The 14,132-nt window shown below is 37.1% G+C and overlaps 1 protein-coding gene across 2 annotated transcripts; it reads right to left on the bottom strand.

The window, feature by feature from the left end:
* Positions 1–1,369: 1,369 nt before the first annotated feature.
* LOC105051382 (protein DETOXIFICATION 40) lies at positions 1,370–11,413 on the bottom strand. Of its 2 annotated transcripts, XM_010931802.3 has the most exons (7): positions 10,930–11,411; positions 10,203–10,834; positions 5,247–5,303; positions 3,774–4,012; positions 2,940–3,058; positions 2,654–2,740; positions 1,370–1,668 (listed from the first exon to the last, which is right to left on the bottom strand). In XM_010931802.3, the coding sequence occupies exons 1-7, from the start codon at positions 11,290–11,292 to the stop codon at positions 1,597–1,599; spliced, it is 1,569 nt and encodes a 522-aa protein (XP_010930104.1). In that variant the 5' UTR covers positions 11,293–11,411; the 3' UTR covers positions 1,370–1,596. The 2 variants fall into 2 exon arrangements, with proteins under 2 accessions (XP_010930104.1, XP_029122937.1); XM_029267104.1 differs by lacking the exon at positions 1,370–1,668 and having other exon boundaries at positions 2,879–3,058; positions 10,930–11,413.
* Between the last annotated feature and the right edge of the window lie 2,719 nt (positions 11,414–14,132).

The raw sequence follows: 14,132 nt of genomic DNA, 5'->3' as shown, positions 1-14,132 counted from the left end.
ATCAAATAACCATACCATAACCTTCTAAAAGACTGCCAATACCCCTGTAATTTAATGAATTACTTGTAACCTGTAATTTGTAGTTTTTTTAAAACACATTTTCTTGAATTAAGACTTGGAACTATGATGCAGTTGACGTGGGTTGTCACCTGGTTGCACACACATGGGAATCCGGGATGACATTCCTAGAATCTAGATATGACAGCTTGGTCATATATATATATATACATACGTGTGTAAATTTTTTTAATAATCCATGCATTTATATTAGTTGTTTATGGGTTGGATAAAAAGTCAAGTTGGTTTTTCTACTGTAGAATGGAAAAGACAAGTGTAAAAACTTATCTTTTACCTAAATCATGTTATTTAATAGATTTATGAATTTTCACTTGTGAGTGCAGCAGGGCACGACTCTTTGAAGCATGTCTTCACCTATATGTTTGTAGTGCTGTGAAAGTCAAATCAGTTTTATTTTGGCAAGTACATGATGGGCATGAAAGTCGCATGCAAAGTCAGCATAAGCTACCGACTCCATTGTGTAAGGTTCGGGTAAATGGTGGAGTTTGGAATACTCTGTGAGATCTGTGCACTGAGTTATCTAATGGTGGATTCATGCAAAAGAAGGGAAATCATTCTCCCCTGCGAAAGATGTAACCTTTGTTTGCCTCTTTATGCGTCTGTTCTCTTCAGTATGTATGCATGTAAAGTTCTACAAACCTACATTAAGTCGCAAAGAGCTGTCGTCTTTATGGAGAAGCAGACATATCGCAGCATTTATGTTGATGTTCAAATGTCTGCCCATGGCATTGAGTTTCTCCATCACAATGCCTTTCTTGAACAAATAAGATGGCTCCACATGGCCAAAATCAATGGTGATTCTTCTATTGCATATGTATGAGCATACTCTATGCCGCTCAAAGCTCTCACCCTCCGTCTCTCCTCCTCTCCAAGAACACAAGAACAGTAAGGCTATGATGAGATCAAAGTGAGTCCACATGTCCTTCCAATCAACCTCAACCTCATATGTGACTAATCATTTTTTAATTGACTGATATTCCACTATATAGAGGTGACAAAGGCTTGTGGAATAACCCTTTTCTTTCTCTCACATCTTTCTTTGCATTATTTTGATTTTGCAATCTCACTTGTTTCTGTATGCAGTAGCAACTCCTGGATTAGATTCCAATCTGCTAAAAAGTAGATGGATTTGGCAAGATCAATGAGTTACCAGTTTTTCTTTTCCCCAGGGTTTTCTCACGATTATTGCATTTTTTTCACATCTATCCCTTTCTGAGAACATCAGAAGCTTTTATTACACTAGATTTTTTCTTTTTTTTTTTGATAGATGATTTTGTTACACTAGATTGGATAAAGCAAATTAACGTTAAAAATTATAGATAAAAATTGTGCAACTATCTTTGTGGCTGTATTACATCGACCTTCCCATATGCTATCCCATCGTCCCTCCATACTCCCTCACATGTCAATATTGGAGATCACTGGCATCCTAGATCATGTGATCAGGATAAAGATAATCCCAGAACATAGTGATGTTATATAGCTTGAGAGCTATATTAAGTCTCTAGCATCTATTTGCTACTCCTGATCAGCTAGAAGGGGCTGCTTCTTGTCTTCCCACTTATTCAACCTTTTTGTGGCTTCATACACCTGCATAAGATTGAGAAAAGAAATTTAGAGAAACAAATTACTTAGTAGCAATTGTATGTTTGATATTACCTTATGGTCTTTTGGAATCATATGTGGTGGTACATGGGAAGTTGAGAAGTAATATATTTATATATATTTTATTATTTTGGGATTCTAAATTTCTGCAGGATATCTTAATATATTAAGTAAAAAATTAGATATGCTTGACCATGGATTTGAATGCCTTCCCTTACAGTACGCTGACCGGTATTATCATGAAGAAATAAAGCAAAAGGTCATATATTAATTTAGGATGATCACATGCCTTTGACACAATGCTATTGATGATGATGACAATGAAATAGGCTTTGATCTACTCATTATTAAAATGATTTATGTAAAGGTGCATGATGAAATAGTCGAAAAACTTTTCTTGCGACGCTGCATTTGAATTGTCCATGTTTGTAATGCAACAAGGCTTGGTGGTCGTAGTTCCTTTTTAAGATGTCTAAAAAATTTGGATTATGTTAGTCCAAGCTTCCTTGTGGTGAATTGATCTTTTCTCTTGAGGGAATGTAGTGGATGAATCTTATGATGAAAAATTTGTATAGACTTTCTTTCCCAGTGTTTATGTAATCCGGCAACGCCATAGTCCTTTCAGTCTAAAAACCAGTCAGAAAAGGTGGAAAGTAGAAATACACTGAAAATAGTTGTAAAATTGTAAAAGGATGAGTACATAATAAATCTTAGCTTAATGTGCCACTGATGTCAGAACTATGCTGAAATGAAGAAAGATTTGAGGGTTGGCATCAGTTGACATCAACATTGTTAAGACCAGAAAAGGCCTATCTAATAATCTGACCCGGTTTAGTGCTGTTTAGATGGGGGTGGGATAAGGCTTGTTGGTCATGTTATCTTGTCAAACTAGCATTAATGGATTAGTGATGATTTCGATTGGAAGGATTGCAATTGACAGAGGAAAACATAGAAAGGCAAATCAGGATACCTCTTTGTTCCAGTCAGTCCTGAAAGTGACCCATATCAGGATGAGAGTCTGGATGAATGTTCCCCCAATCATACCGGACCATATTCCCTGCACACATATATATTCATACAATTTGATTTTTGTTTTGACAATGGCGTAGGCAATTAAGCATGTCATATAACTAAATTATCAAAGTACTTGGTTTTTTAGAATATTACTGATGATCACACAAAAAGAAAATATTACGTTACAGGTTTTGCAGTTGAGTTGAGATCAATATTGATAGTGAGACTGCTGTAGCTTTTACCTTTGCTCCCAAGTCAAACTTGAAACCAAGAAGAGCGCCAAGGGGGATGCCAACAATATAATAGCAAGCAACATTAACATATGCGACAAACGCTTGCCATCCACAGCCAACAGCAACGCCTTTTTAAAAAATGAAATCCACTCTGGTTAGCATTTCTAAACAAAAGAATGAAAAGAAAACAGACTTTTGTTGGTCTTGCACAGTTTAGTTTTTTGTCTCCTTGCGAAGTTTAAGGATTGTTAAGTAGGTTGGGATGCTGCAAATGTCATGCCATTATATATATATATATATATATATATATATATATATATATATATATTGATGGAAGAATCTCATGCCATTTTTTTGTCTAGTCAAATCATTCTACTTCTCCATGGTCTTTTTTCATATTAGACTCTACTCAGTTTTTTTAATAAAAAGAAGGGAAAGATTAGAGATTTGTTGGATTCATGTAGATTCTTTGTTTGTCTCCTAAGAAATAATGACCACTTCTTACTTCTTACCAGCTTTTGAAAAAACAATCTATTAAATCCCTTGCTTCTAAATGTACATTGTTCAAACTATGGATAAGTAATTTAGAGGGCACAAATTCCACTTCTTACCAGCTTAAACTGTTTATTTAATTAACTGTTCATAATAATCTAAGCATAAAAAAGAAAAACCAAACTTTCTTATCATATGATTTGTTCCTAGAAAATCTAGGAAGGGGAATCCAACCATGCTTCCTTTCCTTAGTGATGCTTTATCCAAAAATTTGTCTCTAGAGAAGTTTCATGTATGTCATAATTTAGCTTTCATTTGATTGCTTGATATTATAGGGTTGATGGTACTCACCAGACAAGACGGGTTGGATGCCATTGAGGATAAGGGTGATGGCAAGTAAAGGGGTGAGTTCAGAAACAGCATGGGCCACTGTTTCTCCTTCTGTAAAAATATAGCTGAGATAGTCACGAAGACAGAGGATGACCACCGCTATTATCACTGATATTATAGAAGATAATGCCGTCACCACCATTACCGAGAATGCCGCCGACTTTGGATTACCAGCACCAAGCTCATTGCTCACACGCACACTATATGAGTTCTAAACTAAATTAGTTATTTATCCAAAAAGATAATTTAAAATCTGATACTTTTTGACAACCTCCTTTTTTTACTATCTAGTGATACTGTGTTTTCAATTATCAAGGTGAGAGGTGCTATCGGAGGCAGCATTATTGGCTTCACAGTGAGCCATAATTTGATTTCAATTCGGACAAACTGTTTTCAAACTTCTGAAAATAATGCAGAAACATTGCTAAAAAAATGAGGACGATGAATAATAACAAAACTAGATAATATCATAACTGAAGGAGATATAAAACAGAATGGTTATTTACAGCGGATGAAAGTACTAAAACATTTTGAGACCTGATGCATGTGTTTGAGTTATTTTACAATCAGTTTGTGATTGTTTCATGAATGATTCATGAAGTATTGAACAATTTATGTTTGTGAATATGAAGTCATCGAATATGAAGTGTTCTATTGTAAGTCTTCAATCTACTATCTGATTCTCATTACCAAAAAAAAAAAAAAAAAAAATCTACTATCTGATTCTTGAGGCACATTAGAAGATTGGGTCATGTAACAACAGGCGTAAGGATGCAGTTGTTACAAAGTCACTGGGTTACGACACTAGTTTACAGATGTCCTCATGTTACCAGCTCATTAGGTGGGGGGCTCGGTTACAATATTCTGTACTTCAGTTTTGTTCCGAGTTGTGTGGTCTTGTATTCATATTTTATCTTTTTGGTTCAGGCTTTGTAACATATGTTGTAACCTACTGACTTTGTCGTGCACTGTTTTTTTTATAATTTAGCGGCAGCTCCTCTGCCTACCCCAAAAAAAAAAAAAAACATTGGATCACGACACCCAGACTCGTAATTTGTTTGCTCGTCAATTATTATGGATTGTGACCCTATGCTGGTATGATTGTGTTGAGACACTTGAATTCTCTCTCGTATGCGGGCGAACATAAGACGGTAAAAGATAAACAATAGTTGGTATGATTCTTGCTAAGCGTAAAGTTGCGAGCTAGCGGCTGTATTTTATTGTCCTATGTGCCAGGCTTTAGTTGCAGCCGCGTTAATTATAGTGCTTAAAAAAATAAATACCTAATAGAAACAAGTACCGGTAATCAGACCCAAAGTCACCAACTTGGTCCGAGTAGCTTTTTTTTATTTTATATATATACACACACACGCACACGCACACGCGCACAGAGAGAGAGAGAGAGAGAGAGAGAGAGGTGGGGGGAGGGCTGACCTGGCGGCCGCATTGAACCCAACTGCGATCATGAACACCCACCCAGAGATTGTCATGCTGCGTCCACAAACAAACAAACATTTTAAAACGGAGTTCAATTACAATATAACGCCTAGAAATGACATTCGTCAGGAATTAAGTAGTATCCGTTATTATATACTATTAACATGCGAGTCCTATTTTATTCCAAAGCCTTGAACTGCCACATGGTTGTTTCATTTGGGCCCTGTCGTCCTCACAAGAGCCCTGGATCTTCGGACCCTAAACTTGCTCATGTGCGGGACACCGGCATTGCTACAGGAAAGTCATAAATAAATAGACTAGGTTGGAGTATACTGGCCTATAAATAAAAAAAAAGGGAAAATTTCCAATCATCTGATACTGCTAACACTATGGACAAGGTGCACTTCCTTTTTCCACATGCACAGAAGAAGACCAAATCACTCCTAACAAGTGCCAGACAAAGCTCTGACCAGACAAAATGGTGAAGTGGTTGGTTCCCTGCATTTTTTGTTTCCACTTTCAATCAGTGTTGTTTCTTTTCTCGCTGTTTTATGTATATAGGATTTAAAAGCTCAGTAACAGCTTCGGTGCCCACCAAATTCCGACAATAGGTTACCACATATTTATCTTAATTCATTTTAATAAATTTAATCAGTATTTATAAAATCTCGAATGACATACTTATCTTTCTTCATTAATTTTTATGGATGAATTACATAATTTTTTTTTTTTTTAAATTCATGTTTAAAGAGCTAGCGTTATATTTTTGCATTGATATATCAATACCAATCAATTTAAGAGATGGGACAGGAGAGAACCCCGCATCTTGTCCCGTAGGAATCAGGTATGAAGATCCTATCCAGCTCTCTTTAGTGCAAGCATGGATCTTTTGTGGAGCTGCGTGCACATTGCAGAATATGATGCAACTATGAATGACCCCTATGAGAGGATGGATGAACATCAAAACATACACATCAGTATGAGTTGTGTCATGTACGCCGCATTTATTGTTTGATGGTTGCCCATCTTTTAATAGTAGCCATTTATATTTGTACCCGGAATCGTATTTCCCAACCAATTGTTACTGAGCATTTTCATTGTTAACCCATGTGTTGTTGTTCACCAAACCGACTTATTTGATTTGATTCCTTTCGACATGGGAGAATCAATGTCCCATGGAATTTATAAATCAGTCGATTAGTTGTCAAACCGGAGAACCCCAGCCCAAAAAAACAATTATATGCTTGAAAAAATTTTTTGTGCACCCTAAATGGTGTAAAAAATCTGATGTAAAATATATCATTTTATATGATTAATTTATATAGTTACTATTTCTCAATACATATTTAATGTCTATAATTTTTTTTTTCATTTAAAAATTTTATATGATAAAAATATTTTTATTTTTTGAAAAAAAAAATATTCTGTGGTATATTATGACTTCTTATATGTAGGATGTCATAATATGGTCTAAAAAAATATGACATCCTAAGTCCAATATTGATCTTAAGTTCAATATTGACCTACTTAAGCTATTTATTTTTTTAAATTAATTTAATATAAAAAAAGTCTAAACCTTATGAGTTATAAATTTTAGGCTTATTCTTGAACATGTACAAAATAAAATAGAAAAAAAAATTTACTCATCTGAAAATAACTACATTCGAAAGTTTTCATTTTAAAATTATCACAAATTGATGTGCTTCCATCAATAATTCAATATTAATATTCTCATGAATCCAAATGGATGATGGAATATTTTTTAGACTGAAGTATTGAAGTCTAAATGATGCCGTCCCAAAATAAAAATAAGTTTATAAAATACTACATCGGTTGAGTTTGGTTTCATATGAGTTAAAAGTGTGGAAATTGAATTCAACCATAAATAACTGATCTTTTAAAAATCTCAATCCGATTCTATCCGATTTATATTCTTCAACCAACCGAAACCAATGTTTATTGAGTCGGATTGGATGGGTTTCTTCGGATTTCGATTATTTGCTCAGTCCTACAGGAGACTTTGATTGCTCGACATACGTTCAGATTTCTGCTTGACCCAAAGAGATCTTATGGAGCATGATGATGAGGGCCAGATAGGGTCATGGCCTATGGATGGTGAGATTCAGGTTAATCGAAGCGCCTCCTTCTTATGGAGGGAGATTTATGCATGAGCTCCTAATGTGATTCCTTAAACAAGATGGCTCATGGGGGACAGTTGATCTGTGAGCCTCCTACTAGATCCATGGGTTGATGATCTGCCTTTGAGTCAGTGGCCGACTTTCATCACCTCTGAGGTAACAAATTCTATGAAGATTTGTGATCTCCTCGACTCGGATGGTAGATGCTAGGACCCAGCGGTAGTGGCTCATTTCTTTAGGGAGCAAATGGGAGAGAAAGTGCCGTCCCTAGCGATTCCTCTCCACAACAGTTGGGATGTTTGTATCTGAAAGCATTCTTACACTTTGAGAATAGCGACAGCGAATCTATACCGACTATATCAAAGAGAGCCCACTAGACATCTGGATGTCGAGTGGATATGAAAAATCAAGATGCATCCAAAAATGAGCCTTTTCTTGTGGAAGGTGGTCTAGGGTTCACTCTCGATCAGGTCTATTTAGAGGGATAAAGGCATAGAACTTCAGTCAGCTTGCCCATATTATGGCTTGGAGGATAAGATAGTGGAGCATATTCTATTTTTGTGCCCGAGGGCTAAATAAGTCCAGGCCGAGGCTACACCAGTTGATAGTCCAGGCCGAGGCTCCAATTCAGACACTTTTAGAGTTTTCAAGGTAGTGTTGGGGGTGATGCATCTGGACAGCACGTATCCAAGCGGCCTATATTGCCCATTATATTTGGTTGATGAGGAACAATCTGGTGTTCAAGCCGAGGAGGTACTTGGCAAGACTCATTCTTGAGAGAGCCTTGATTCTGATTGTAGAGTTGATCGATGTGACCTCCAGACCTTTGGAGATATGAGATTCTCACCCTGCTCTTATAGCGATTCGATGGATGTTGATTGTTTGCAAGCCCCCTCTTCGGGTATATCTAAAAGTCAATTTTGTGGCAATGTTGGGGATAGGCATGGTGGCACTGGCTTTGTGATTCATAGGCCTGACTTCAAATTGATGGCGGTCGAGAGGAGCTATTTGTTCGAGCTTACGAATTTTGGAGTAAAGCTTCATGTTGCTTGGATAAAGATTGTGTATACTAGGCAGATCTTGAGAGCCAACCACCTAATCATCGAGGATAACTTCACCATGGTGGTGATCTAAATACAGCATTGTATGTGAGGAGGTGCTATTCACCCTCTTTTGTAAGATATCTCAATTTTATTATTTGGGTGCATAGCCTTCGTTATTAGGCATATCTATCGGGAGGTGAAGGTGCAAATGGATCAGGTCGGATCAGATCATGAGTAATCCCGATCCGATCTAATTTTTTTTTGGGTCTAAATATTGGATCCAAATCCAACCAAACAAAAGATCGGGTCTGATCGGATCGAATCTATAATCAAATTTTTTGACCCAATGGGTCATTCGAGTCGGATCGGGACCATGTATAACCCAGTCCTGAACCATGAAATACGAATCTGGCTCGGATCCGGATATGGACCGATTCAGATCTAAATTATAAATATATAATAAGATCAATAAATAGAAGATCTATCAATAAAACTTATTTGTACTACAAATTTTAATCTTGATATATGAGGCTATTAGAGTCCCCATGTCCTACACTCTTCACCTAAGAATCCAAAAAGTCTAATCATATTTTCCTCACCATTGCTCTAGACTTGATTAATCCAAATTCAAAATATTTTAATAAAATTTTAAAAAATAAAGATTTAAAAAATCAATAGAATATCTTTTCAAGAACAACAGATATTAAAACAAGCTCGATTAAAATTAATATTCATGTAATATAGGAATAAAAAGAGATAAGGGATGGGTTCAGGTCGGATTGGATCGGATCATTTATCTCAAGATCCAAATCAATCTAAAATCTCCACGGATTGGATCAGATCTGGTCAGATCAAAATTCAGTAAATCCAAACCCGATCTGAAAAATGGAATGGATCCAATTTTAGAATCTGACCTGATCCATGATTCGGATCGGATCTATGTGGGTTGGATCGGATCGGATCACGAGTCAACTTGACCCATTTGCAGTCTTATTGGAAGGTAAATACTATAACCGATTGGATGGCAGCTGATGTTGTGGAGCATATGAGAGATTTCCTATGGACAGGTATAGAGATGGTTTTAGAATCATTACTCCTTTGGATATAATCACACAAAAATTGTATAAACATTCAAATTTATAAAAATAAATCAATAAATAAAAGCCTTTCGATTATCCTGTAGTCTCATGAGTGAGGAAAAATTAGCTAGAATAGTTCTACCATATGTATCTTACACCATCCAATAACAAATCAGCATATCATTCAAAAAAATAAAAATATGCATTGTTATCCATATTTATTTAAAATTTTAAATCAAAAAAAAATATTTTTTATTTTCAATAAAAATTTTTATTTTTTAAATAATATATTAATTTATTATTGAATGATATAAGATATATACACGAGGAAACTACTCTAATCCGTAATTTTTTCGTGAGCGGATGGTCATGGCATGCCGAATACGGAAAATTCAGGAGAAAGGCTTCCCACGGCCGTATCGTTATAGGTGCAGCGTCTATCGGTGAAAAAGTTAAATGACGGCTTTGTGTAACTTTTCTGGCGTGACAAAAAATTATTACATGGACTAAATCAAAGAGGATAACGGCAAATCTCGGAGCATATCCACGGTGGATAACGCGCAATCGGGAATTGGTGAAAGACAAAGTATGTGGCGTGTAATCTACCGTGGGATTTTGCGCGGTCCATTGGACCTGGTCGAAGTAATAATTAGTTTGGGCCAGCATAAAATGTAAAGATCAGACGGCTCTTACCACACCGAGAGAGCATCAAGGGCCAGCTCGGGGTGATCCAGCATGCCGGCGATGAGCACCAGGATCTGGAAGTACCACGTCTCCAGGCAGAGCATCACCGCCGACGCAGTGGACAGCTTCAGGAACTCGGGCAGGCCGGAGAAGGCCTGCCAGCTGAACCCAGTCCAAGTGAACCGGCACTTCTGGCTCGTGACTATGTACACAAATTGTGCGATCACCATGATCCACCCGCTGAAGCTGAGCACCAAGGACGCCCCCAGGAGGCCCAACCCCAGCTTGTAGACCACCAACCAGCTCAGCAGCAGGTGCACCGCCAACGTCGTCGCCGATATGTAGGCGCTCGGCGCCACGATGCTCTGCGCCTGCAAGAACTTCTGGATCGGAAAGTTCGCAGCATATACAAATATCTGCGGAATTAGCCCATAGACGAAGATCGATGCGGCTTTAGCAATCTCCGGCGACTCTCCCAAGAGCAGCAGTATCGGCCGGGAGAAGGCGTAGATCACCGCGAGCAGCACGCCGGTCGCCATTAAGAGTATCGTCGACCGTTGAAGGTATATTCCGAGCATCTCGTACTTGTGGGCGCCGTAAGCCTGCCCGCACAGCGTCTCCACGGCGCTCCCCATGCCCAGCTGTCATAGCATAACGAGATGGGATTGGCCGTAAAGCCAAGTAAGAAATGCGTGACTACTGTTAGATCAGTTTGATGGTCGCACGAATTGTATACCATGAGCCCGTAGGCGAAGATTTGGATGCCGTTGTTGCCGAGGGAGGCGGCGGCGAGCTCGAGGTTGCCGAGGTGGCCGGAGAAGATCTGGGTGGACATGGACATGACGTAGTTGAGCATGTAGACGGTCACGGCAGGGCCGGCGAGGTGGAGGAGCAGCTTCATCTCGACGATGGTGGCGAGCCGGAGGCGGCGGGACCATGGGACGGTGGTGTCGGTGAGGATGCTCTCGAGGCGGCCGCTCGATCCGTGGGGGTCATCGACGGTGCCAGTGGTTGGCGATGATGGCGGGAGGGGGTGTTCGTCGTCGGCGGGCGCAAGGAGTTGGGTGGAGAGTTTTTGTTGGGAGGCAGCAGAGCCCATCGTGAGGTTGGGGAGGGATGGGATGGGCTGGCTGCTAAAAGACAGATGGGGGAGCGAAGGGGTTCTAAGAGGACCTCGAAAAGGAGAGATGGGAGCCTCCGGGGAATAATCAAGATGCACATCGAAGGAGCCGTGGTCTAAACGGGAAGGGTGAGATAGGAAGGAGGAATAGGTCTTTGGAAGTTTGCTGTTTGGCTATTCTTGCATTGATGGGCCCGTGGGCTGTCAACTTTGTCTTTTGAGATTCACCATGGCAACCTGTTCGAACAATCCTGCAATCCTCAGCGTATGAGATGACTATCAAATGCCACTCAGAGACGGACATTTTGCAAATAGTGAAGTTTATTGCACTACCTGGGGACACAATGTCATTTTTCTGTGGAGTTTCAACTTGATAGTTATTACAGGAGTTGTAGATAAGGCTTTGCTTTCGTATTTTGTCGTGTTTTGCTGCGACCGGAATTGTAGTGCAGCTTACATCACCATGTTCGGCGGGGTTACTGTTACTGCCAGGTGATTTAGCCCCGACCGATGTCCGGTCATTGTCCAAAAAATTTTTTTTTATATAAATTATATTATTAATCTTTGATCCGAATCAAATTTTTTTCAAAAGAAATGATCTTTGAACTACAAAAATTTAAATTTTATTCCTCCAACTATCTGAATCAATTTAATGCTGTTTTGGGATGCGATTCTAATAATTTTCTCCCATTAAAAATCTAATATAGCAAAATTTGGTATCTATATAGAGTATTTTTTGATCACATGGCTTAATCAATGCTGATGTGGTCTAAAATATTTTAAGCCACATTATTTTTTTTCCTAAATATCAAAATCCTTAATGTCTCATCTCTCCAAATCTTTGTCTTCTTCTCAAAATCTCTAATCTCCCATCTCTCTTTTTTCATCTCCAAAATCCTAATAAAAAAATAAAAAAAAGAAAGAAACCTCTTCCCTCCATAGCCCCATTCTCCTCGTTCTTTACAATCTTGTTCTTTTTTATTTCTCACCACTTCATCTCACTGAACTCTTCTTATCCACGCCTTTTCAAATCTCTCCTCTCTTTTTTTTTCATCCCCAAAACTTCAATAAAAAAAGAAGAAAGAAAGAAAAATCCTCTTCTCTCTATGGCCCCATCCTCTTTTTTTGCTTGGTTTTTTTTTTCTATTCATCTCCCATCACCTCCTCCCAATGCCTCCTATCGAGCTAGCGTCAGTTTCATCATTTTCTCCCCCTATTCCAAACTCGCTTCCCTCCATAGCCTTATCTCACTCAAAAAAGAACGATCGAAGGAAGAAGAAAAAAGAAAAATACAATTAAGAGAGAAGAAATAATATCATATAAATGTCACATCAATATTTTTTTTAGATTTTAATATCACATAAGTGCCATATAAGCATCAGATGTTGCCACATCGGATTTCTGATGAAAGAAAATCATCGAAAGCGTACTAAATCGGTTTAGATAGTTGGAGGACTAAAATTTAAATTTTTTTTTGGAAGTACACGTTGGTAGCTCTTTTGGCCCTCTTCTGAGCAGCTTTTCTTACCTTACCATGAAAAAAAAAAACTCATGTAACTTTTTGGCTTTTAAAATTATGGCACGTTAGTATGATTTTAGATCATCATATAATTTTAAAAATTATATAATAATTTTAAAAATTATATAATAATTTATATTTTTTTATTAATATAATTTTATAATATTTTTTTATGAAATCTCTATATTAATATAAATAATCTTTAATGCATTGAATAAAATTGAAACAGAGATAATAAAGCTCATATTTCTTTCTTTCTTTATCTTCTTCTATAAATATTTTAATATGATATTAAACACTCGATCGATTAATATACCACCATCATCTCTTCGATTTTTGCTATATCCATCATTGTCGATCTATTAATCTCTATTTCTCTATAGATCCTTCATTTTTAGTGGATATATAGGTCATCTATTTTTTGTAGATTGATATCGAAGATCTTTTGTTCTTTATTTCAGATGAATTCGCAGCTGTGCTCCTTTTCTTTTCTCCTCCATTTCAAATCTTCGGTTGTCTCTCATTATTATTGTTCAGTAAATTTCTCTCTATCATCATCTTCAGCTGCTTCTCTTTGAGTATCGGCCTTCTTTTATGTAGTATTTTTGTCTGCAAGAATCATCGACTTTCATCTGTCATTTTTTTGAGTACTAGTCTTCTCTTCCATGATATTTTTGTCTATGAGAATCATTCGTCTTCAGCTACCATCTCATTCAGTATTGATCTTCTCTTTTATGGTGTTTTAATCAGTAAGAATTATCGGCCTTCAATGTCTTCTCTTTGAGCGTCGTCCTTATTGTAACTATCATTTTCTATTTTCTCACAATTATGTCATTTAAATTAGCCATATCAGCAGACATACCAATTTATCATGCTAGCTCTGGAGTATATGCATGATCTAGTTCCAAACTCAAGTTTGCACCTATCGTACTACCTTGAGTTTTAGGAGTATTAGCATGATTTTAAATGATCATATGATAATTTATAATATTTTTTTATTAATATAATAATATAGTATTTTTCTTTGTTAGTATGATTCCGTATCACTTTTTTTTGTTAACATGATTTTGTATTAGTTGTTATTATTTTTTTTTTGTGGAGTCCCTATACTAATATAAATAACTTATGAGATGTATTAAATGAAATTGAAATAAAGATAATAAATTCCTATTTCTCTCTCTCTCTCTTTACTTCTGTAAATTACATAAGAACTCAAATCTACCATGTGTTAGATTTTGTTTCATTTATGAGTATTTGAATTTTAGTCAAAATATTTAAAAAGATTTTTTCTCATTAATTA

The sequence above is a fragment of the Elaeis guineensis genome, chromosome 2 (genome assembly GCF_000442705.2).
Source record: "Elaeis guineensis isolate ETL-2024a chromosome 2, EG11, whole genome shotgun sequence".
Lineage (NCBI taxonomy): Eukaryota > Viridiplantae > Streptophyta > Magnoliopsida > Arecales > Arecaceae > Elaeis > Elaeis guineensis.
Note: the sequence above shows the minus strand (reverse complement) of the source record. Positions and strands in the feature narration are given on the sequence as shown.

Excerpts from the sequence above, each read along its gene's own strand:
- LOC105051382 (XM_010931802.3), bottom strand. The coding sequence starts at position 11,292 with ATGGGCTCTGCTGCCTCCCAACAAAAACTCTCCACCCAACTCCTTGCG. Across the intron at positions 5,304-10,202 it reads CTTGATGCTCTCTCGGTGTG|CATGACAATCTCTGGGTGGG; the intron begins GTAAGAGCCGTC and ends TTGTGGACGCAG. Across the intron at positions 1,669-2,653 it reads GGACTGACTGGAACAAAGAG|GTGTATGAAGCCACAAAAAG; the intron begins GTATCCTGATTT and ends AATCTTATGCAG.